Raw genomic sequence first — 21,419 nt, forward strand, 5'->3', positions numbered from 1 at the left:
AAGCCAAAGAAGAGAAGTTTCACTAAAGCTGCTATAAAGGTCACAATGAAAGAAAGCTTTCAACACAATGAGACAAAGGGTCTGGAATAGTGGCCTTCATCTTACACGGATAACACAACTCTGAACGATAGCTTAGGTAATGAACTGTAATCCACAGATGGCAAGTTTATATACAGTAATAAAAAAATGCCCACTCCCTGTCTAACTTGTGGTCTTCCAAGCAATTGTGATGCATCTCTTTGTTTCAAAAGAGAACAAACAGTGAGCTGCGTGAGCTGATGACAGAGTTTAAGTACTTATCGGGGATGAGAAACCATCTTTGGAGCTACATGTTGTTATTTTCTTGAGAGCATTCATGATTAATTCTTACCTGTGTAATCTGTAAATACAGACAAGGTCGATCGCCTTTAACTTCAGGCAATAAATTAAATAAAGGTCATAACATGATCCATTTCTTATATAACTTTAATTAAGTTAATTGTTTTCTACATCTTGCTAGTATTAGGTTGGAACTCCTTTTGCAAGCAGAACTGCCTCAATGAACACAGTTTGAAATGATCTGAGCTTTGTGACATTCTGTGATGTGGTCATAAAGGCATGGAGATGATCAACAACAACACTCAGTTAGGCTGTGCTTGCGCTTGGTACTAAGGAACCCACAGTGTACCAAGAAAATATTTCCAACACTATTAATACCATTGATATAAGACAGGATGGATTCATGCCTTCATGTTGTTTATCCCAAATCGGACCCTGCTATCTGAATTTCTCTCTTTTTAAGACCATTCTCTGTAAACCTTAGAGAAGTCTCTGTAGGAAAATCCCAGCAGATCAGCAATTTTTTGCTGGGACCAGCCTGTCTGACACCAACAACCATGCCACATTCAAAATTGCTTAAATCGTCATCTTAATCATGTCTAAATCCAGTGAGTCGCTGTCATGTGATTGTCTAATTCGATATTTGTGTTACAAGCAGTCGAACAGGTGAACCTAACAAAGTGAGTGTACACATAATGTATATCAAAAGCTAATTTTGGTATTTTATAAAGCAATTAATAAATAATTCGAATGATTCTAGTAATAAAACACTAAGTCAACTCTCCCTTTAAATACATTAAACAGAGCAAAAGTGTGTTTGAGTGTGTGTGTGTGTGGGGGGGGGGGGGGGTCGGAGGGGGGGGGGGAGGGGGTCATGATCATTAATATGCAAACTGTCGCGATGATTGATCATTCACCATTGATCAATGGCCACGAGAGCATCCTTACCTGAATGATTGAGCATGCGTCAAGACGATTGTCTGTTAATGGGAGGCACCACTTTCTTGTGTGCATTGCTCCATCTGCTGGCTGTACCAAGTATTGCAAAAGTCAGATTTGGAGCTCACTCTTGACTGTTAATTTGTGAAATAAATACAAACATATGCCAGGAAATAAATGGCTCATGTTTACAGCCTTCTCATTTGTCACAGGAATACAAGAGGAAATATTAAATTAAAGCTTTTTCAATCTCTTTTATCTTTGTGTGTGCTTTTTCAAGCAAATACAAAGAAAATTAGTTATTGAGCCGTCTGTAACTCCTGTGCTCAATCTACCTTTATTCAGAGAAGGATAATTGCTGATGTATGGTGATGAAACAGTGAAACACAGGGAAGTAAACATATATAAAGATGCACTACTGTGCAAAGGTTCAGGTAGCTTTAGTTCTTATCCATCACATGGAGGCCCCCTGAACTTACTCTGCATCCTAACAATCATAAAGACCCACCTTTAGTTTTGAGAATAATGCAGTCCAGCAGACTGTTTACCTTTACAAAGTAAAGTGAATATAGCGTGTTATCACAGCAATATAATTGGATACTAACCATCAGATATGACGACAAAGGCAGAAGATTTTATCAAATCGAGACATGAAAATAGCGAAAAGCATGAAAAGTGCCAGGGGAAGGAGGACAGGGGGAAGAGGAGGGGGAGGAGGAAGCAGAGGAGGAGAAGGAGGGTACAGGAGAGGGAAGGAGGGGAAAAGAAGAGAAGACAAAAGATTCATAAAACTAAAGCAGTTGTGGACGACAGCAAAAGTTGTGAGTACAAGTTATGTTTCTTTTTCCACCTGATTTCTACACATTCTGTAGGAATTACACAGAAGAACATCTGCAGACTCAGGATAACTCACAGCCAAAGACATTAACTGGGTGATACATCCTTCTGATTAGATGTAAACACAAGTTAGGAGGAGAATGCCTGACTAGTTAACTAATTTAGTCAAAAAGGCTTTGTAGACGAGTGAAGGGTTGATTGCATGCGAAGTTCAGCAGACATAAAGAGTGAAAAAACTCTCACAAACGAGCCAACAGAGACAAACAAGCAGCCAAAGCAGAAAAATGCGTTGTTTTCAACTGAGTGATTGCAAATGTGTGACTCTGGGATGTATCGCTGCTGAAAGGACAAGCTGTGAAAAAAAAAAAAAAACACCCACCATCGGGTTCAGATTGGCTGGCGATGATTGTACAGTTGGAAAGCGGCGATATGTTCTCTGAAAATAAAGCTGGGAAAGAATGTGAGAGCGTAACAGAGGAGGGGTGGAGGGGTCCTCAAATAGGCCACACAAAAAAAACACATTCTTTTGCGAGAACTCACATCTTGGACTCCAAAGTTACTGTGACACATCAGGAGAGGAATGGTGCAGGGCGGGAGATGAGAGAGGAAAAGGGGGGAAAAGGAGGAAGGAAATCAGGCATCACTTATCTGTTTACAAGGAGTCCAATAAATACTAGAATAAATAAATGTAGGAAAAATGACATCAGGGGCTCTTGTGCGACACTGTGCTACACATCTGTGTTTTCAGCTGATGCAAAACTCTAAGGAAAACATTACCCTGAGCTGAAATGTTGTTAGCATTTATGTAATGGGATTAAAGGAAACATAAACAGTTAAGGAATTAAAAAAAAATCATAGTGAGGATATTGAGCAGTTCCACTCTGTGAAATCATCCCGACTCTTTTCCTCTTCGGTTTCCTGCAGCTCGTAAAGTTCACCCCTTACAAGCTGAAGGAATGGGCAGCCTCCCAGTGGTCCTGCTCCTCTGCAGTTTCCAGGGTAACGTTACCAAACAGGACACACAAATCATCTTGTTTAATTATGGTTGAGTCGCTGTGTGTTTGCTTTTATGCTGCAAACCTCTCCCCTCATGCGGTTTCTGTTCCACAGCACTCACGGTTATAGCCCAAAATCAGCCAACTGGTAAAGCCCTTTTACTTTTGATAATGATGACAGACGTCTGCTACTCTGTGAGCTTTTCTCATTTATTCTTTTTTCTTTTCTTTCCTCACTTCTAGAAGCACCTGGTAACGCCATACCAACCGGTGAGTATCTCCACTTTTGGGACTTTTGTGATTTACACAATTTCAACATGACATGTGTCTCCATTGTTATCTCTCTGCAGAATGTAGGGAGGAGACGTATCCTTGCACCAGGATGTACTCAGTTCACAAGCCCATCAAGAGATGTATTGGTAGTCTTTGTCTCTACAGGTGATCTGCAAATCCTCTACAACAACACACTTTTAATTAGTCTTTTTTTCCAGAAAAAGGACTTACTTATTTTTAAAAACTGAGCAGTAAAGGTCTTACTTTTTCTTCAGTGTTTTAACGACAGGTGGTGAAAGAAAACAAGGAAATGGTCTTGAGCAACAGTTCTCCAGGCTTTTCTTTGGACATTTTGGCTGTTTTTTCACACATTTTCAGTCCAGTCCTTACACCTGATCATTTTTAGAGGACTTTTATTTTTTGGTTGTTAAGCCACTTAACGCCCACCCATGAGTCATTCAATCATAAAAAGGCACCTGACTCAAGGGATGAACCACTATTGTGTCTAAACATAACAGACAGCTCAGCAAAGAGGCAGCTTTAAATTGCATCTTTAGTCACTTTGTTACCAGCAGCCTGTCACCAAAACACATAATTTGTTGCCATTTCTGTAATTTAATCTATGCCAAAGATAACATCATTTGACGGGCATAAAATAGTATTTTTGCACCGACCGGGTGATTCCCAAAGAGGTATTCCTTGAAGATGACAGCTTCATCTTTGCATCAGTACAAGTAGTAAAGCAAAGAGCTTTGAATGTCCTTCAAGAAGCCTGCAAAACTACTACTGAAGACTACTTAAATGATATGTTAACAGACACAGCTAGTAGTATAAAGTACTACAAATAGCGTCCTTAATTATTAGTACAATATTTGTGTAACAGTATTGAGCTCACAAGACTTTCATTACTGAACAGAGTTACCCTGTCAGCCTGTATCAGTATATCCATCCTCATAATGTTCATGTTTTACCCCGGTGCTCTCGCAGCCTCCCTCGTGTTTATGTGATCAACAATGAGATCTGTGTGAGGACAGTGTGCCGTGAGGATGAGTATCTGAAAGGTGAATTAGTCTTAATGTATACACAGGTGACAAATTAAAGGAAAAGACAACACTGGAGCAGCTTCATTGCTCCTCGGCAGTGATTCTCTAAAACAAATAACCAAAATAATATAATTTGTTCCCTCAGTTGATGATGCCAAAGAGTGCAGTTTAACAAGTTGGTACATTCATCAGCTTGATGAACCAAAACCAAATAAATCGCCAATAACATAATAATATATTTGCTGATGCTGTAACGCTCACCTTTATTTTATTAAAATTAAACTTGGATCTTTTGTTTAATAGATGAAGAATGATAAAAATGACAGCAGGTAGAGCATGAACCACACCACAGCAGGTCAGAGCCACAGGATCCCTCCACTGCAGGGCTCAGGTTTCTCCTTTCATTTGTCACCTGTCCATCTAAAGGCACAGTGATCTTACAGTCCATGAAAATACGCATACAAATAAATAACCCATTTTTTCCCCTTTCTTTACATTACAGCTGAATTATGCAGAGAGTTGTCTGGGTGGCCCAGACGTATCCAGAGGTCATCCAATAGCAAACGTTGTCGCAATCGTCGTGGCAACCCCCAAACCTGGGCAAACAAAGCCTGATCTTGCCTAGAATGGGCCCGTGACCACCGGGTGACGATGGTGCGACCCATGGGCGTCGTCATCGAAAACAGCCAATAAAAACACCATAAATCCGCTGCGCCACACCTGAGGGTCTCTTTCCTTTTCTTTCACGCAAGCACACACACACACACACACACACACACACACGTGTGCTGAGTCATATCTACATATGTTTATGTATTTGTCCTTTTACTGTGTGAGTATTTCATTTCGTCCGTGTGTATTGGACACAGGTCATGTCTTCCATGGTTTACGATCCATTTGAGGTACTGCGGTAATGGGCCTATAGGAGCACTGAGTCACTTAATCGTATAAGAAACAAAGTAAAACAAAGACCCACTCTGTTGTGGATTGTAAGGTACACACTGACAGTTCAGTATTATGTGCACTATTGTAACCAATAAAATATAATGGAAGTTGTTCATGAGATTTTTTTTTTTTTTACTACTCAATTTAAAGAAGAGGAAAAAAACAACAACCACAAACAAAAGTTATGGCCATTAAGTGTTTTCTTTATAGTTTTCTTTGCATATTCATTTGCACACACACTTACAGTTTGAATAACAGGTAACATCTGGGAGAAATAATTTAGACAATAAACACTGACAAGCATCCTTGGGGCTTTACACTCACACACACTCTGTTCTCTGATCAACATCCATCATCACACCACTTTCTACTGCACATCTGTTACAACACATGTGCGTGTGATATCATTTTTTACATAATCCATCTCTGGGTACACAAAAATATCACAACAAAACACTGCATCAAACACGGACTATCTTATTTCCACGTTGCATTTGTCTGCATCACAATACCGCTGATAGCTTAACACCTTGATATGGAACTGGAGTTCACATTTAACTCATCTGTACAGCACAACACGCTGTGCTTGAGCACGACCCGATCACCCTTCTCATAAAGACTTACGGAGACAGAAACACAGAGCGATTCACTGACGAGGAGAGAGGCCGTGACCTAAATGACTCACCAGTCACAACTTTAACAGCTGTGCTGAGTGAAGATGACATAACACGGACTAAATCTCTGCTTCCCCCCTGAGGCAAAGATAAAAGCACTTGATGCCTCTCCTTTTGCTTACACCCTCTCCCATCCAGTATTCCTGCTTCCAAGTGTCCTGATTTATAGTTAAAACAATGCGTGTGGCTCCCGCGGCCCGTCCCTGGTGGAATATGTGTTTGACAGCTGCAGAACCGCAAGAGCCGAGCAGAGAGTGCTAAAGAGCACGGCCACTCTGTAAATCAGCTGCGACTTAACAGGAGTCTTTCAAGTAAAATCCTTATGCGGTAAACGTTGCAATAATCTGAAGCTAGCATGAGCCAATCATGGCGTTCACTGCGGATTTCATGAATTACTAACTACACAGACAGATGAGACTGTCAGTCAGTGCATATAATCAGTCCCGCTGCTGGAGACTTGGAGAAACAGGACGTAAGAGCAACAACAATAATTACAAACCACTTACAATATATGTATATACACATTTAAAATAAATATTCTCTGTACATTTAAGTCATTCATGAACATTTCATTAGATTTCAGTAGATCATTAGATGTTGATGACAAGATTATGCCTTCCTTGATATTCCTATTGTGTATCATTAGCAAATAAAACACTGTAAGAACGGGAAAATTGGCGGAATAAACTGTTACAGGGCGAATCTAGACAAATACAGAGAGTCCAAGCAGATGGAGTGAATGATGGGGATGCAGAGCCTGCTGAATATGTCAAGTTGGCCCGCAGCTGTAGCTGTAAGCATAATTAAGACGGTGCTGTGAGGTCAGAACAAAATAGGCGGAATTCAAGAGAAATAAAACTACGACAGAGGCTTACCCTGCTTGGCAGGGAGAGATACGGGACCCCGTAATCGGGAAAAGAAAGTTGCAAAAAGTGCTGCATAAATTTACAGAGAAAAGGGAGAAAAAAACAGGGGGACTCTCTCCTCACTTCGGGGATGCAGAATCAAAGTCTCCCCACAGGTCAGAGCTGCCTGTCGAGGTGGGGTTGGGTGGAGCCACAGAGTTGGAGTTACTGGAGTCCAGGTCTAGCAAACACCCTGGTAGTTTGAAATCAAAGAAAAAGAGAGACGCACATCTGAAACTTTAATACACGTTATATGTTATAATCTACAAACAAATTGTCTTTTTGAGGAATTAAAAAAGTTATCTGAATGTCAATACAAGGATTTCTCAAATAATACATCAGCTCTAAGCAATCGATAAAAATATCATTTCACCAGATAACAAAAAAATATTGTCTTACAACTTTTAGTTACAGTGGTATTCGCACTATTTTCCAGTTTACCCTGGTGGTATCAGTGATGCACACGGTTTCAGTTTTATGCACTGAGCTTTCTAGATGTCGACCTCTGAAACTTCTGCCGCCACCCAAACACAATGGTGGTAAAGTATTGAAAATTTCCACTTGAAACTCAAAACTAGCGAGTCTTTTCCCACATTTACTCTGGACAAACCACACACACCGCGCCACTAACAGGACAATGATTTCAGATAGACAAGCTTTTGTAATGTTTTTCAGTGCTTTAAACACACATTCACCTCTGTTCTATACAGATGGCGGAGGAAATCTTACACAGGCATCTACAAATCTTAATACACGAAACTGAAACCGCGCGCATGATTAGATACCACTAGAAGAGTGTAGTAAACCATGACACAGTTTAGCTACAGAAGCTACAGGAAACAGTATTTTCTAAATGAAAAATATTTTAAAATATATGTGTCATAGTTTTGGATAATAGACCTGCGCAAAACTGTACTCACTACATCAACTATGAAGACTGACTTGTGCTTCAATGGAAACAGACAGGCTCAAGGAACTAATCTTCAACACCAAAAAAATAAGCCCTTCCTCTGATTCATTTCTGGCAGCGTTTTTTTTTTTTTTTTTCAGTTTGACTTCTGCTTTAAGCAGGTCAGATTTCATCCCCCATTGTAAATGAAAAAGCAGCGCTCAAACTCGAAGCATTAATGGGGTAATAAGGTTCACCTTCATTTGCACTATAAATCAAAAAACTACATTAATTAAAAACTGGGCTCAACCAGCAAAGTGCACAGATTCACGACCTTCACATTAACCCCTGAAATACACCTGCCGCTTGTCTGTGAGACTGTGCCTCAAGTGAGGTTTTCTGTTGCATGGCTTCAAATCACAACAGGAGAGTTTCAGAAAACTGTACATGCAGTCTATTATTTTGAAAAGTGGCCAGATTTCTATACCTGACTTCCTGCCCTCCTTATTGGCTCTGTGCAGCTTGACAGTCGTTCTATAAAAAAACTGACCCGATGCTATTTTAAGTATCGCAGACCAGAGCTGCTGCACTGCACCTGGTGGAATTGCAAGCATCATTTTGAGCGTAGTAGTGACACAGTATTAAGTCAAATGTAAGAAGCCTATGCGGTGTTTAAAAAAAATTCACAACTTGAAACTCTTTAGGACTGTGCACAGATTTGTCATGTTATAAAACTGAAACTGACAGCATTGCATTTCAACCGGGATGTTCTATCTTGAGTAGAACTTTTAACCAGCTCCTTAAAGCCCTACATTTCTACAGAGTAACCGCATCAGTAATTTCCATCCACATACGCTCTTCCTGTCATATGGAGTATAGCCAGCGAGTGCTCCAGCCATGCTCAGGTGACTCCTTTGTTTTACTTTTGGGCTGCACATCACCAGCTGCTAGCATCTCCATTTACTAAATCATCATCGGAAGCTGACATGCGACTCTCGCAGTCAGACATGCCTGGGCTTGTTTTCTTATTGTGCATGCTAGGGAATGTAAACACGGGGCGCCGCTCTATCGCTGATATCATGATACGACGCTTTTAGATCACGTAAAAATTTATTCCGGTATCATACTGGACGATGTGATATACCGCAACCCTAGTTCTGAATCCTCCTTTATATCTTTTCTAAACCTCATAACATTGTAAATTGAGGTGAAGATTAAACATGGGGTTGTTGTTGGACTGTTACCTACCAGAGTCACTTCCTCCTGCTGATGGTTGTGTGTTATGATTTGTTGATCTGGAAGAAGGGGGTGGAGCCAGTTTGCCCCCAGGGGGAGGCGGAAGGAGCCCAAAGCCGCCTGAACTCTGTGGACGAGACCTGTCCTTCTTTTTCGATTGCTAGATAAGATATAGATGGAAGGAAACAAAATCTGTGCATGAATGAGGGTATATCAAGTATGATTGATGCTTGTTTAAACCTAGCAGTAAATATATGCGATGCAATGCATTCGAGCTTGACAGAGACATATTTGTACAGCTTTGAAAAAGGCCTAAACACCACACTAGTACTACGAAACTCTATGAAAATAAATAATACCCCAATGTTCAGAGTAATGGTCTGTCCTTCTTTGAAGCCCAGGTCCAGCTTTGGAGTGGAGTCTGGAGCCTGAGCCTGCTTGCTAAATTCAGTTTCCTGTTTCACCCACCTGAAGAAAGCAAGGGAGGAAAGCAGTGATACAAAAATGCATCTTAGGAAACACTAAAGGAAAAAAAATACACTGACAACTCAATTAGTCATGATTAGAGCTGTGTTCACAGAGCAGCTTCATACTTAAAGTGGTCTTGAAGTGCGACGTTGAAGTCGAAGGCATCGCTTCGGTCTCCAAACCCAATGCCTATGAATGCAGTGCGGCCTTTGAGAAAAAAAACATAAAGACAACAATCAAGTTACAGCAGTAATAACAAACAAAATAAACCTGCGGGTTTCTCAGAATGACCTGCACACCGTAGCACAAACTGGGTGAAAATGTGCTGTACAGAAACAGAACTTCTGTAATGATCACTGTCCCTGCATTACTTTAAAAATGAAGACCTTTAAAATAAAAATAAGGACTGAACAAAATTTAAATTATGTAATAAAGTTTTGTCTTTGCGAAACAAATTATGGATACAGCGACTCAACAGTTCAGTAATCTCTAAAACAGACAGTATGTGATTCTATAAAAAATTATTTTAAAGGCTTTAAAAAAATACGAACACATTCTTTAATTTAAATTTATTAGACTTTTAAAAAACACACATCAATCCGGATAATGTCCTTGTATCCTGTTCAAACACATTTTTTTCCCAATATTTTATGGCTTAGCAATAATTGTTTTACCCACCGTTGTCGTCCATGATGCGCAGCACAAAGTAACGGCTTGAGTCGCTAACTGTTTCCACTGCAACTCCAGGATACTCGTCCACTGGTGCTTGGGCAAAAAGCTCCCCTGAAAAGATATGTGTTCATTATCAGCTTGGCAAAACAGTCTGAAGGTTTGATGGAAAATGCCACGAAGTAAAGGACAGATGTGAAGGAGAAAAATTAAATAAGTGTGGAGCTGGTGAGAATCTGACTGCACTCACAAAAGTCTCTTAAACAATGTGACGATGACATCATTGATGTCGACTGTGTTGAAACTACAGGGCCCTGTAGATGGACTACAAAAAGCTTATTTTAGATACTCACCTATAGCTTTGTATGTTGCAATATGTTTCAGGTGGTTTTAAATAAACAGGAATATATAGCCTATAAAGTCAGTAAAAATCCCGGTCATACTCAGATTAGTTGGTCATCATGCCCTCACTTACTTTAATAAAGCCCGCCTTTATTAAAGGTTTATGTGATTCAGGTCAGATGAATTCATGATAATCTTAAAGGCAGCAATACAACAACGGATATAAAGTACTATGCAAACTGTAGTTTTTCCTTTAAAGGACAAGGCTTTCTGTTCATCTGCTTTAGACAGTGTTTTACACCTCCCACTTTTTCTTTTTTCCTGTACTCTCATCCAGTTTACTCATTTTTTAAGGATACACTACACACCATGCTGACATAGGCCAAATTTTTGGGAATCACCTTGCTGGTACAAAAATACTATTTTGTGCTCTCCGACGGTGTTATTTTTGGCATTTTCCGTAGATTTAACTAAAGACATGGGAACAAATTATGTGTTTTTGGGACAAAGTGCCTAAAGGTACAAATTAAACTTGGTTCTTTCCTAAGTGTTATGTGTAGACACAACACTGGTTTGTCACTTGAGTCAGGTGTCTTTTTTTATGCTTGAATGAGTCACAGGTCAATGTTAAGCAGCTTAGCAAACAAACAGAAAAAAAAAATTCTCTGAAAATGGTCAGGTACAGGGACCGGACCGAAAATGAACCAAAAAGCAGTCAATGTCCATAAAACAAAAAAACAACAACTTTTGCATGGTACTATAACTGATTCAAGCTCAATTACTGTAAACCTTAAACTCACTTTGGTCATTTTAATACAGCTATGAATCTCTGGCACTCTTTCACATTGTGTCTTCTCCCCATCACCCCCAGTTGGTTGCAGCAGATGGCTGCTCCAACCTGGGCCTGGTTTCTTCCAGCTAAAAGGGAGTTTTTCCTTCCCACTGTCCCCAAATCTTTGCTCAAAGGGGGTTAGTTGATTGGTGGGATTTACACTGCATTATTGTAGGTGCTTTACCTTATAATATAAAGCACCTTGAGGTGTTTGTTCTTGTGATTTAGAGCTAGATAAATAAAATTGAATTGAATAATCTTGATTTTCTAAATGATTTACTTCATGGTGAAGATTTTATCACGGCAGTTCTGTGTCCACATTTAAAGGCTGCTATTCCAGGTTCAAAACATATCAGCAGGTTATGTTAATTCAAATTTACACGATCTGCATCACCTATTTGTTATTCTGATTGTTCTATAGGACATTATTTGTATCCTATGCTGAAGGAGGTAGTAAATAAACCACCTTTCTTTAGGATTTAAAGAATCAGACCAGAACTTATTATTGTTGCCATGTTACGTGAATGGAAAACAAAAGGTGTATTTTACAGAAAACAAGGACATTAAGTTTCTAAAAAAATGCACTGATGCAGCCTCCAGACTGCTCACTCGGCTGCAGGCTGGGTCACCTTGGAATCGATGAGTAACAGAGGGGCAGGGTGACAAACAGAAGACTATACAGTGAAGTGATTTACAGCAGCGACAGCCCGGTAAACAATGGCGCTGCCCTGTCTGCTCGTCTCTCACCAGAGACTTTGTCTTCCAATTTCACGTAGGCTACTTTGCCCCGGGCCGTCACACGCATGCGTCCCGTCCAGTCAGGAGCATCCAGCTTCCAATCAGCAGCCCTAAGACACGCACACACACAGAGGTAGATGTTGTGATGTAGGTGAATTGTTGACAGTTTACTCAGACTGATGTTGACAGAGGAGGTGAATAAGCAAGACACAGGAAAGTTACTGTTATGATTTGTCATACTCAGACACACTCATTTTCTACGTGTGCAAAACGTGACTAAGACATTTCACTGAGACATGGGGATAAAATATTACATCATCACCCTTACTCACAATACATATGGTCAGCGGTTAACCAATCCTGTGTCTCATGGGACCTGAGGCACATGCTACTGTTTGGTTGGTGTAATGTCCAGTCAGAAGCAGCTGCGGCAGGTCACGCTGAAGGACCAGCCAATGAAAAATGGGGTAAACAAACCAATATCGACCTCTTTGTAACATATGCATTATCTGCACAGTAAAGACATAACAATGGATTGAGGTGACCACATTGGCTATGAGCCAGGGCATCCCATGTTTAACCCCTTGACATGGAGCAACATCAAACAATGCTCAAGCGTCCTTGAGGAGGACTCTAGCCTCTCTGCAGCCTCAGGGATGCTCTTCTGTTTGTACTTAAACTGAAATCAGGACGTGTAGCACGCTGTTCTCAGCTGATAGCTGATTTTAAGTGCCAGATCTCTCCTGATGTGTCACAGGATGAAAGCACGAACACAGACAAACCGAGAGGGATGTAGCCGATCCGATACAGTCCTTGTTAAGTGGGCTAACGGGGCCCAGTACAACCCTATGACCTTGTAAATACACACCCAAAAACAACCTGCTCATAAACTACCGCCGCCGCTACGTGAGGCTTCGTGACTAGCGGATGAGCTGAGTAGGTTGGTAGGCAGGTCGCTGAGGCAACGGCTTCTAAAGGCAGCAGCACGCGAGCGCTGGGTCAGAAACCTCCCCCATCCCTCACCTGATAGCCCGGTTAGATGTTCTCGGTGGGATTCGGTAAACGTTGACTTCAGGTTTGACACAGAGGATCGACTCATATTCGAACTGACCATCGGTCGCCATCTTGACTTTTACTCAGTCGGAGTACGCCGGTGGCGGTGATGGTGACGGTGTGGTGTGTCCGCGCCGCGTTAACGGCTATTTGACCGTAATAGACGGTGTATTTGCGCATAAGCAGGTCCCTCTGCGCCATTGCTACCGACACGTTGCTACATTAAAGGGGTGTTACGCACACATTTTCTACGCTAGATCAAAAGGAACAAATCAAATGATTAATAGCTCTTGGTTGTCTTATGGGATTGTTTTCGGTTTAACTTTAAAATTTTGATATTAAGCATTTGCTGCTTTGATTACGATTTGATTTGATTATTTGTTTTTCGACTTTATTGTCAGATACAGTTTAAATGTGAAAAACTGGAATAGTTTTTAACCATAATCCACAGTTGTGGGTTATGGTAGCTACTACCTACTGGTTATCGCCCCAGAATAATTGGTACTATAAAACTATAACATTAATAATGATTACCGTTCGCAATCAATAACACAATCCAGTATCTGATTGTAAAGTATTTTATTTGACTTCGCTACAGTTACAGCAAGCAGCAGCTACCCAATGTTACAAGCCTTGCCACAACTTGAAAGCATTTTTTTCTCAGTTTTTCTAATTCTCAGTTTAGCTCTTGTAGTGATGGTCCAACACCATATCTTTTTTCTCATCAGACTTAATAATAGACTTAATGCTAACTTCAGAGGCAGCCACAGGTTTGTTTTACAGTCCAAGAAGCTTGAAGGCATCTCTTAAATCTTCTGTGTCACAGGGCTGAAAGAGAAAAGTCAGAACAGGACATTATTATTATTCTGAACACATCATTATTTCGATTGGCCTCATCCTGCTTGCCTGAGGGAAAATATGTTGTGTGTTATGTTATACCTGGAGGATGCGGTTCAGTTTTCTGGCCAGGCGTACTGAGTTTCGATGCAGATCTTCCCAGGCCTTAAATTTGCTTTGCTGAGCCACAAAAGTCTCCCAGCAGTAGAAGAAGTCTTAAAACAATCAGCAAAATAAATAATTGTTACTAACAGCCAGGAAAGGACTATTTTAGGGAATAGTGCACAATTCTAAAAATATGTCTCTACTTTTTCTGTTTATATCACATAGGCATAAATTTATTCATCCACCTTTGTAACTCATGACTGTGATGTGCACGCCGACTTTTTTAAGCAGCCTGAGACCCTCTCTTTCACGACTGTCCTCCATGTCACAGAAGTAAAGACGAGAGACAAAGATCCTGAGGCGAAGGTTGGGTGTCTGTTTGAGGAACTGGGCCAGTCTGGAAGAGCAGTTTGCACAGGGAGACCAGGAGCAGAACCAGGTGATGGAGTAGCTGACCCTCCTCTCCCCATGAAATCCATACCCAGATAGACCAGGGCATAATGTACTAAGGTGGCGCAGGAACAGCAGCTGCAGAGAAAAATAAGAAATAAATAATCATTATACAGCCTTCATTCAATTGCTGTTTTCTCTCTTGCTACTGAGCAGACCCTTTTCATATCTTCTCCCACTTTACCTACCTCTACATGGCAGCCATTGCGATTGCGGAGGTGTCCAAAGTCAAAGGACAAGGAGTCAGGCCCTACTCGTCTTTTTACTACAAAACAGAGGTATGTTTCATGCCGGCCCCTTGCCCAGCGTACATTCTTGTAATGATAGAGGAACTTTTTTCTGGGCAAAAGCATACTGAAATAAAGGGAGAAAACATTAAAGAGCACACTGCAGTAGACACAGCACAAGATGCATTTTAAAAGCACGCTATGTTGAATTTATCAGTCAACATTTCAGTGCAAAAGGTGCGGCAGCTTAGTGGTGTCAGAAAGTTTCCCTAGTCATTCGCACAATTAATAATTTTACACCACTAAGGTCTGAGACTAATTCTTATTACTACTTAGATGACTCGCTCATTAATACAAGTTTTATCTCTTAAGTTAGCACAAGTAATGCATGCAAAACCTGTGGTTAACCAAACACAAGTGATGGACAGTCAGAAAGCGGCTTACGTTCACTCACAAACCTTTTCTCACTCTCAGTTTCACGACTTTTAGTGAAAGCAGGACAGTTATTCATCACTTGTTAATACTGAAACCCTGATATAACTCACGAGTAAAGGGTCATAATTATTGAAACAGATTTCCAATGACAAATCTTATAATGGCATCAAAAGTATCGTAGCGTGGTAATAGAACTATAAATAAACCCGTTCTTTTTTTCTTAATTAAATAATTTGCACGCACAATTTGGTCAAATAGTTGTTGTTTGGAACGATAAATGCAACATATAAATATAATATATCCATTTTGCTCACCTGTCTAGCTTTGCAATCATTTCAAAAGACGCGCTTTGCTACTCGTCGGGCTTGGGTAGCATAAAGGAAGGTAAATGAGAAAGAGTGAAAGTGTGTGTGTGTGTGTGTGTGTGTGTGTGTGTGTGTGTGTGTGTGTGTGTTGGGGGGTTAAAGGGAGGGAACTGAGAAGATATACCTCTAAACATAAACATCCTGCATACAACACAAGGCAGCATCTGGTTGGACAGAATGATTTTTCAAAGATAATTTGGGGAGGCGTGATACAGAAGAGACGGCTGGATTACACAGTGCTGCTGCTAAGCAATTAAAGTTGTAATTGGATTACTCACTGGCCAAATGTTGTCTTTTTGAATGCTTCGTGGTTCTTATGTTTATTTAAAGAATTTGACATCTGTTTAAACAATGATTAAAGTGAAACCATTCTTTTGGTGAAACGCAATAAAGGAATTTTATTGGAGGGGGAGATTACACAATGCAGATTTTAAAAAATAATCCGAGTGACCACACATGAGAGGAGCGTTTGACGTGATTTGTAACCTTTGGAGTTTTTACAGACGTCAGTAAATGGAGCCAACTGGATGGAACTTTCCAGACACTTAAGACTCATGCAGTCACAGGCTCTCAACTGTTTGTTTTTGCCATATCATCAAGTAAAAGCTTCCAGATACCGTCTCACCTTGATTTAGAGTGCTATTCAGCCTTTTCCACCTAGCTGGTCCCCCCTCCCCACTTCCTCAGGGGCCCCAAGATTTGGTGGAGTTACAGGCGTTCCCAGACGTAACACGTACTTTGTATTTTCATCTGGGTTTTCCCAAACTGTGTCAGGATGGGAGCAGACCTGTAATCGACCCACCTCATCCTACGTGCCTGCCGGACTGGCTGGCCAGCTGACTGGCTGGCCAGCTGACCGACCACAGCGTGTGGATAAATCGCACTCACAAGCCTTTGAACCTTGGGATGCTGTCATCAGTTCGGTGCCAAATCAGGATGTATATTATTTTGCTCCCGTCTTTTTCTTTTTTGCTCAGTCTGTTTTAGCTCGGGCCCAGTCTGCTCACTCAGTGGCACTGCATGCAGGCATCCTGCTTTCCCATGACTCCCCTCACCCTCTCATGCACTCTGTGGTTTGGGGAATTCACCGTTTCCCAGGGTGGCTGTTTTTGGCGCTCATCTGTGTGTGTATGTGTGCAAGCATGTGTGTGTTGGCCATCTGTATGAGCATGTCATTAACACAGTCTATATGTTATACATCATCTGGAACAAATTTATCTAATTTATCCTGTGATTGTGTGGTGCCCCCAAATTTAGAGTGATTCATGAGTGTGTGTGTGTGTGTGTGTGTGTCTACATGCACTGAACAACCTCACATCATATTGCATTACTCTGACAGCGCACTAAGCCTAATGTCTCTGCACATTTGATCTTGAGCGCATGTGTCTTTTCTGGACTTCAAGAGGCTGATCAAATGCCAAACTATATGTAACCACTTCCCAACCACCTCTCTGGGTTTGACCACAGTTGACCAGGGTCATCTCACAGTCACTCATGAACACTCATGTGTGCACTACCACCCCTCCTGTGCACTGTATGCATGTGTGTGTGCTGGAGTAGTACCTTATGGCCAGACATGCATTTAAACCGTAGTCGAGGATGGGGGGGACCGGGTGTAAGAAATGCCAAGTCATACTTTCCGAAACCCACCCGCCCACACCCTGCTCATGCGCGCACAGGCACACACACACATACACACTCACACAGCCATACCGTGCAGACGCATATGACCACAGTCACAAACAGACTTTCTTTCCAGTGTGTGAACTCACATCTGTTTCCTGACAACAATAATAGCTACAGATCAGGCGGGTAGAGGCCCAGCTTACAGGTGTCTACTGTTTGGCAGTCACGTGGAAACAACCTGATGATGACCGAGAAGTGTCACAAGTAAAGACTACAGCTTTTACAAGGTGAAAATGCCCTGACCACACACTTACTGTTGCATGCTACAACACCGCTGTGTTACTAGGTGTTTCAGCTTTGTCATTTGAGTTAATTAAAGGACGGCGATTTTCCACTATGGCTTGGCTTGCATGATTTAGCAGCAAAGTATAGGCCTATATTTGCCTTCACATCAGGTGTGATATGCCTCCTTCCCACACACATTAACACTGCACAAACATCCTGTGGTGTTTATGTGTGGCAGATTGATGCTATACTGACATCGTCTGAGGTTAGCAGTGGGGTAGACTCGCAATGCAAGCGTGAGGGCTGCTAACCATATTAAGGTTAGCCTCAAGCAGGGGGGTTGTGTGCATTTCCCCACTTAGTCATATAAACTGCCATTCACCTGCAAACCACACACATGCTTAAGTCATAATATCTATGTAGAACTTTTACATACCGTGCTACAATCTCCATACAAATGAAAGCATAACTGATTTTGATTAAATCTTTGTAATAACTCAGTATTTTGGGGATGCAGCTAATAGCTACTTTCTGCAGAATGAATCTACATGTAATATTTTAACTATAAAGTAAATTTAAATGATGCTGTGACCCACAATGGCTTCCAATTTTAAAAAAAAAAGATAATACAGTTTATAGTGTATAAATTTAAATGAATGAAAGTGGAAAATAATGATTTATTTCCTCTTCATTAAGGAAATATAATGTATAATTAAACAAGAACACATTGTTAAAGCACTATATATTTTATCAATTAACACTAGCATTAAAGAATGCACTCTCTTTGCGATTGATAACTTTATCATCGCCTAAAATATAACATAGAAAACTAAAAGTGGAAGAAAACGTTATTGAGGTTGTGCTGTTTTTGCAGCCTCATCGACTCACAAGCTATTACGAAGGTGAGCAGCGGCAGTCAGGGAGTGCAGAGATGAAAGTAGATAAATTCTGCATATTCACGAAACCGCACATACTTCCTATACAGTAACTGTACAGCCTCCTACACATCTGTTTGGTTTCACACAAAGAAATGCGTGCAGTCTCACACACTCACACACACACGCGCGCACACACACACACCTTTTACAGTGTTGATTTTGTTTAAGAAAAGGAACTGCACAAACAGAGCTAACAGATATGAAATGTAGTTATTACTTTATTACAAATGCTCAGAGAACAGCACAGCTGAGGCATGATCATGCAATCTTTGAATGATTAAATAAAGAATCAGTTTTTCATCTAAATGAAAATGACGAGATGATAAAAAATAAACTCAAAACAATGAATCCTCGGGATAGCAGCACACTCAATAAATAATCGAATAAATAACACAAAGATTACAAAAATGAAATACTTGAACATGCTGCCGCAGAAATCAGACGCACTTCTTTACCTTTTAAACTGCACGTGTCCATTAAAACTCAATCACAAGTCTTTGTAATACACTTTAGTGAGGGGGTAGCCCAGGAAGCCTCTCTCAGGACTCTCTTGTTTCAGTTCCTTATCATCTTCATCACTAGTTTCCACCCCAAGCTGGCGATAACCCAGTTTCCTGAAGAAGGCTTCCCCCAACTTTGAGGGGTAGGGGACGTGTGCATACACTCTGTGTGCCCCTGTCTCCCTCTCTCTCTGCTCCAGGCTTTGGACAAGCAGCCGACCGAGGCCCTCCCTGCGGTACCAAGAGCCTGTCACCAGCCTGCAGATCCTGCTGATGCCCGCTCGTGTCTCGCCCTCCTGGAAGATGCAGCCCAGGATATCTCCCTCACACTCTGCCAGCCAGACCTGCCCTGCTGCCTGCTCCCTCTCTGGAGTGATCTTTTCTGTTGTCGTCTCTTTGTCCTTGTCTTTGGATCCAGCTCGGCGCTTTGGCTGAACAGAAGTAATATTTAGCAACTAGTCTTAAATAAAAACTGCTAAAAAAAAAGTGAATTTTCAGCAAGTCAACAGACTAACCTTTTTTGCAAATGGTGTCTTGCCACTGATCCGGCAGTAGGGATTCTGCAGGGTGTCATCCTGTGCCTCTCTGTAGCTGCTACCCACATAGTCCCAGTAGGGCCGGCTGCTGCCCAGGACCCCGGTTGACCGCGGCATGGTGATTTTGAGAAAGACAATTAACAGGAAGACAGGAATAGCAAGGGCCAGGATGAAAGAGTGGACAAGGCAGCGCAGAATTGAGGAAAACACAGCCAGGATGAAAAGGCAGAGTGGGCGAGTGAGGATGTGGAGGATGAGACGATTTTCCGTGCCCTCGCAGCCCTCCTGCAAAGAAATTCATGCACTTTTTTTTAAAGAAAGGGCACAAACCTCAAAAGGATGTGACTTAATACCCAACATGATGAAGCCCAAAGCATTGTCTAAATACAAACCTTGATAAGGGCTTTCACAATTTCGATGTCCTCCTCCTTCATCCTCCTCATCACCACCTGGTCAAGCTCCAGCCTCACCATATTTAGGCTTTTTGCTCAAACAGCTGGTCTACTCCAACGCTGTTTTATGTTGCAAACTTCAGCATCCACACGAACTCCTTGAAGAGGAGTGGATGGATAGGATGTAATTCTGGGGGCTAGCATTAGTGAAAAGCTTGTGGATGATTTTGTTGGACAGTGAAATACTGGTTAGTGTTTTTTTTTTTTTTTTTTTTTTAAACACATAGTATGACAAACGTGACATAGTAAAAATAGGTCAATACATTTCAAAACTATGAAATGCACTAGACTTCGCTTCCACTGAGCCAGTAGTTGCATTGTAACAGCACACCCACGCTGGCTCCAAGCAACAAAGGCAGATGGAGATTATGGGGGATTTGCAGCCTGCAGCACCGTTTTTCAGTACTGTATAATTCACATACATCAAGCTTTCGTCTTTACATTTAACAGAGATCATCAAAGGTACACTCGAAAGCGAAAAGACCTGGTTCAAATCCTTATATGGTTATTACGAAGTGCTGCGGTCTCCTGACACATTTAACCCCCCGATTCGCTTACCTTCTGCACAGAGTACCTCAGATCAAGCTGAAAGGTGGGAAACGCGCTCTGTGCGTTTCTGTTGGTTTTTAGCCCGTGTACGTTTGGCACGTTTCACTGAATGACCATCATATGTTTTCTTGCAGAAAGAAGGGAATTATGAATACAAGCTTACTCTATTTTATGCCCGTTATACGCTTTCAATGTGGCTGCCTACGCCATTTGCGTACGTAAAACTTACACTGCGCAACTGTTACGTGAATAGCGAACGCAACGTGACAGCGCTGCGTACGTCAGGTGGCCGCTGTGACGTCAACCAAGTTCCAGTCTGGATGGAGCTACAGTGGCAAAGTCGCTGCTGTATGCCACTTTATTAGGTACACCTGTTTAACTGCTTCTTAATGCAAGTATTAAACCAGTCAAGCCTATGGCACCAACTCAATGCATTTAAGTCTGTAGGCATGGCCAAAACTACAGCCAGGCTGGTTTAAGCATTTCGGAAAACTGCTGATCTACTGAGATTTTCTCTCGCACGCACTTGGGATTTACAGAGAATGGTTTGAAAAAGAGAAAATATCCAGTGCGCGGCACTTGAATGAAAATGCCTTGTTGATGCCAGATATCAGAGAAAAATAATCAGACCTCATGAAGCTGACAGGAAGGCAAAAGTCAAATAAACCACTTGTCATGACTGAGGCATGCAGCATGTCTGAATGAACAAGTCAAACCTCGAAGCAGATGGTATACAGCAGCAGAATTCCACTGTGAGTTAACTCCTGTGAGTTAAGAACAGGAAACCGAGGCTACAGTTCATACAGACTCACCAAAACCGGACAATAGATGATTGGAAAAAAGTTTTATTTATTTAGTATTATTGTTGACCATGTCCATCTACTAAAGACCGATCTTTGTTGTGCGGGAAAATACAACAAAGCTCAAATCGTGTCTTAACTGTTTTATTCATCAGTGT

General features: G+C 41.4%; 4 protein-coding genes across 6 annotated transcripts; 1 reads left to right on the top strand and 3 right to left on the bottom strand.

The window, feature by feature from the left end:
* Positions 1 to 1,959: 1,959 nt before the first annotated feature.
* Positions 1,960 to 5,461, top strand: mfap5 (microfibril associated protein 5). The gene is made up of 7 exons (XM_085177182.1): positions 1,960 to 2,078; positions 3,019 to 3,093; positions 3,205 to 3,237; positions 3,333 to 3,359; positions 3,440 to 3,527; positions 4,350 to 4,423; positions 4,908 to 5,461. The coding sequence occupies exons 2-7, from the start codon at positions 3,051 to 3,053 to the stop codon at positions 5,018 to 5,020; spliced, it is 378 nt and encodes a 125-aa protein (XP_085033308.1). The 5' UTR covers positions 1,960 to 2,078; positions 3,019 to 3,050; the 3' UTR covers positions 5,021 to 5,461.
* LOC146508416 (adaptin ear-binding coat-associated protein 1-like) lies at positions 5,164 to 13,307 on the bottom strand. 3 transcript variants are annotated; one of them, XM_085177176.1, is made up of 8 exons: positions 13,127 to 13,217; positions 12,436 to 12,543; positions 12,113 to 12,213; positions 10,201 to 10,305; positions 9,648 to 9,729; positions 9,414 to 9,522; positions 9,067 to 9,214; positions 5,164 to 7,122 (listed from the first exon to the last, which is right to left on the bottom strand). In XM_085177176.1, exons 3-8 carry the CDS (start codon positions 12,168 to 12,170, stop codon positions 7,010 to 7,012), a joined length of 615 nt encoding a protein of 204 aa, XP_085033302.1. In that variant the 5' UTR covers positions 12,171 to 12,213; positions 12,436 to 12,543; positions 13,127 to 13,217; the 3' UTR covers positions 5,164 to 7,009. The 3 variants fall into 3 exon arrangements, with proteins under 3 accessions (XP_085033302.1, XP_085033304.1, XP_085033301.1); XM_085177178.1 differs by lacking the exon at positions 13,127 to 13,217 and adding an exon at positions 12,972 to 13,120; XM_085177175.1 differs by lacking the exon at positions 12,436 to 12,543 and having other exon boundaries at positions 13,127 to 13,307.
* Positions 13,308 to 13,402: 95 nt separating this feature from the next.
* Positions 13,403 to 18,157, bottom strand: aicda (activation-induced cytidine deaminase). Its single transcript, XM_085177179.1, has 4 exons — positions 14,737 to 18,157; positions 14,344 to 14,626; positions 14,096 to 14,208; positions 13,403 to 13,984 (listed from the first exon to the last, which is right to left on the bottom strand). The coding sequence occupies exons 1-4, from the start codon at positions 14,899 to 14,901 to the stop codon at positions 13,934 to 13,936; spliced, it is 612 nt and encodes a 203-aa protein (XP_085033305.1). The 5' UTR covers positions 14,902 to 18,157; the 3' UTR covers positions 13,403 to 13,933.
* A 480-nt stretch (positions 18,158 to 18,637) lies between these two features.
* nat14 (N-acetyltransferase 14 (GCN5-related, putative)) lies at positions 18,638 to 20,701 on the bottom strand. The gene is made up of 4 exons (XM_085177174.1): positions 20,471 to 20,701; positions 19,853 to 20,010; positions 19,440 to 19,745; positions 18,638 to 19,355 (listed from the first exon to the last, which is right to left on the bottom strand). Exons 2-4 carry the CDS (start codon positions 19,931 to 19,933, stop codon positions 18,912 to 18,914), a joined length of 831 nt encoding a protein of 276 aa, XP_085033300.1. The 5' UTR covers positions 19,934 to 20,010; positions 20,471 to 20,701; the 3' UTR covers positions 18,638 to 18,911.
* Positions 20,702 to 21,419: the final 718 nt, after the last annotated feature.

Source organism: Neolamprologus multifasciatus, chromosome 11 (assembly GCF_963576455.1).
Source record: "Neolamprologus multifasciatus chromosome 11, fNeoMul1.2, whole genome shotgun sequence".
Classification (NCBI taxonomy): domain Eukaryota; kingdom Metazoa; phylum Chordata; class Actinopteri; order Cichliformes; family Cichlidae; genus Neolamprologus; species Neolamprologus multifasciatus.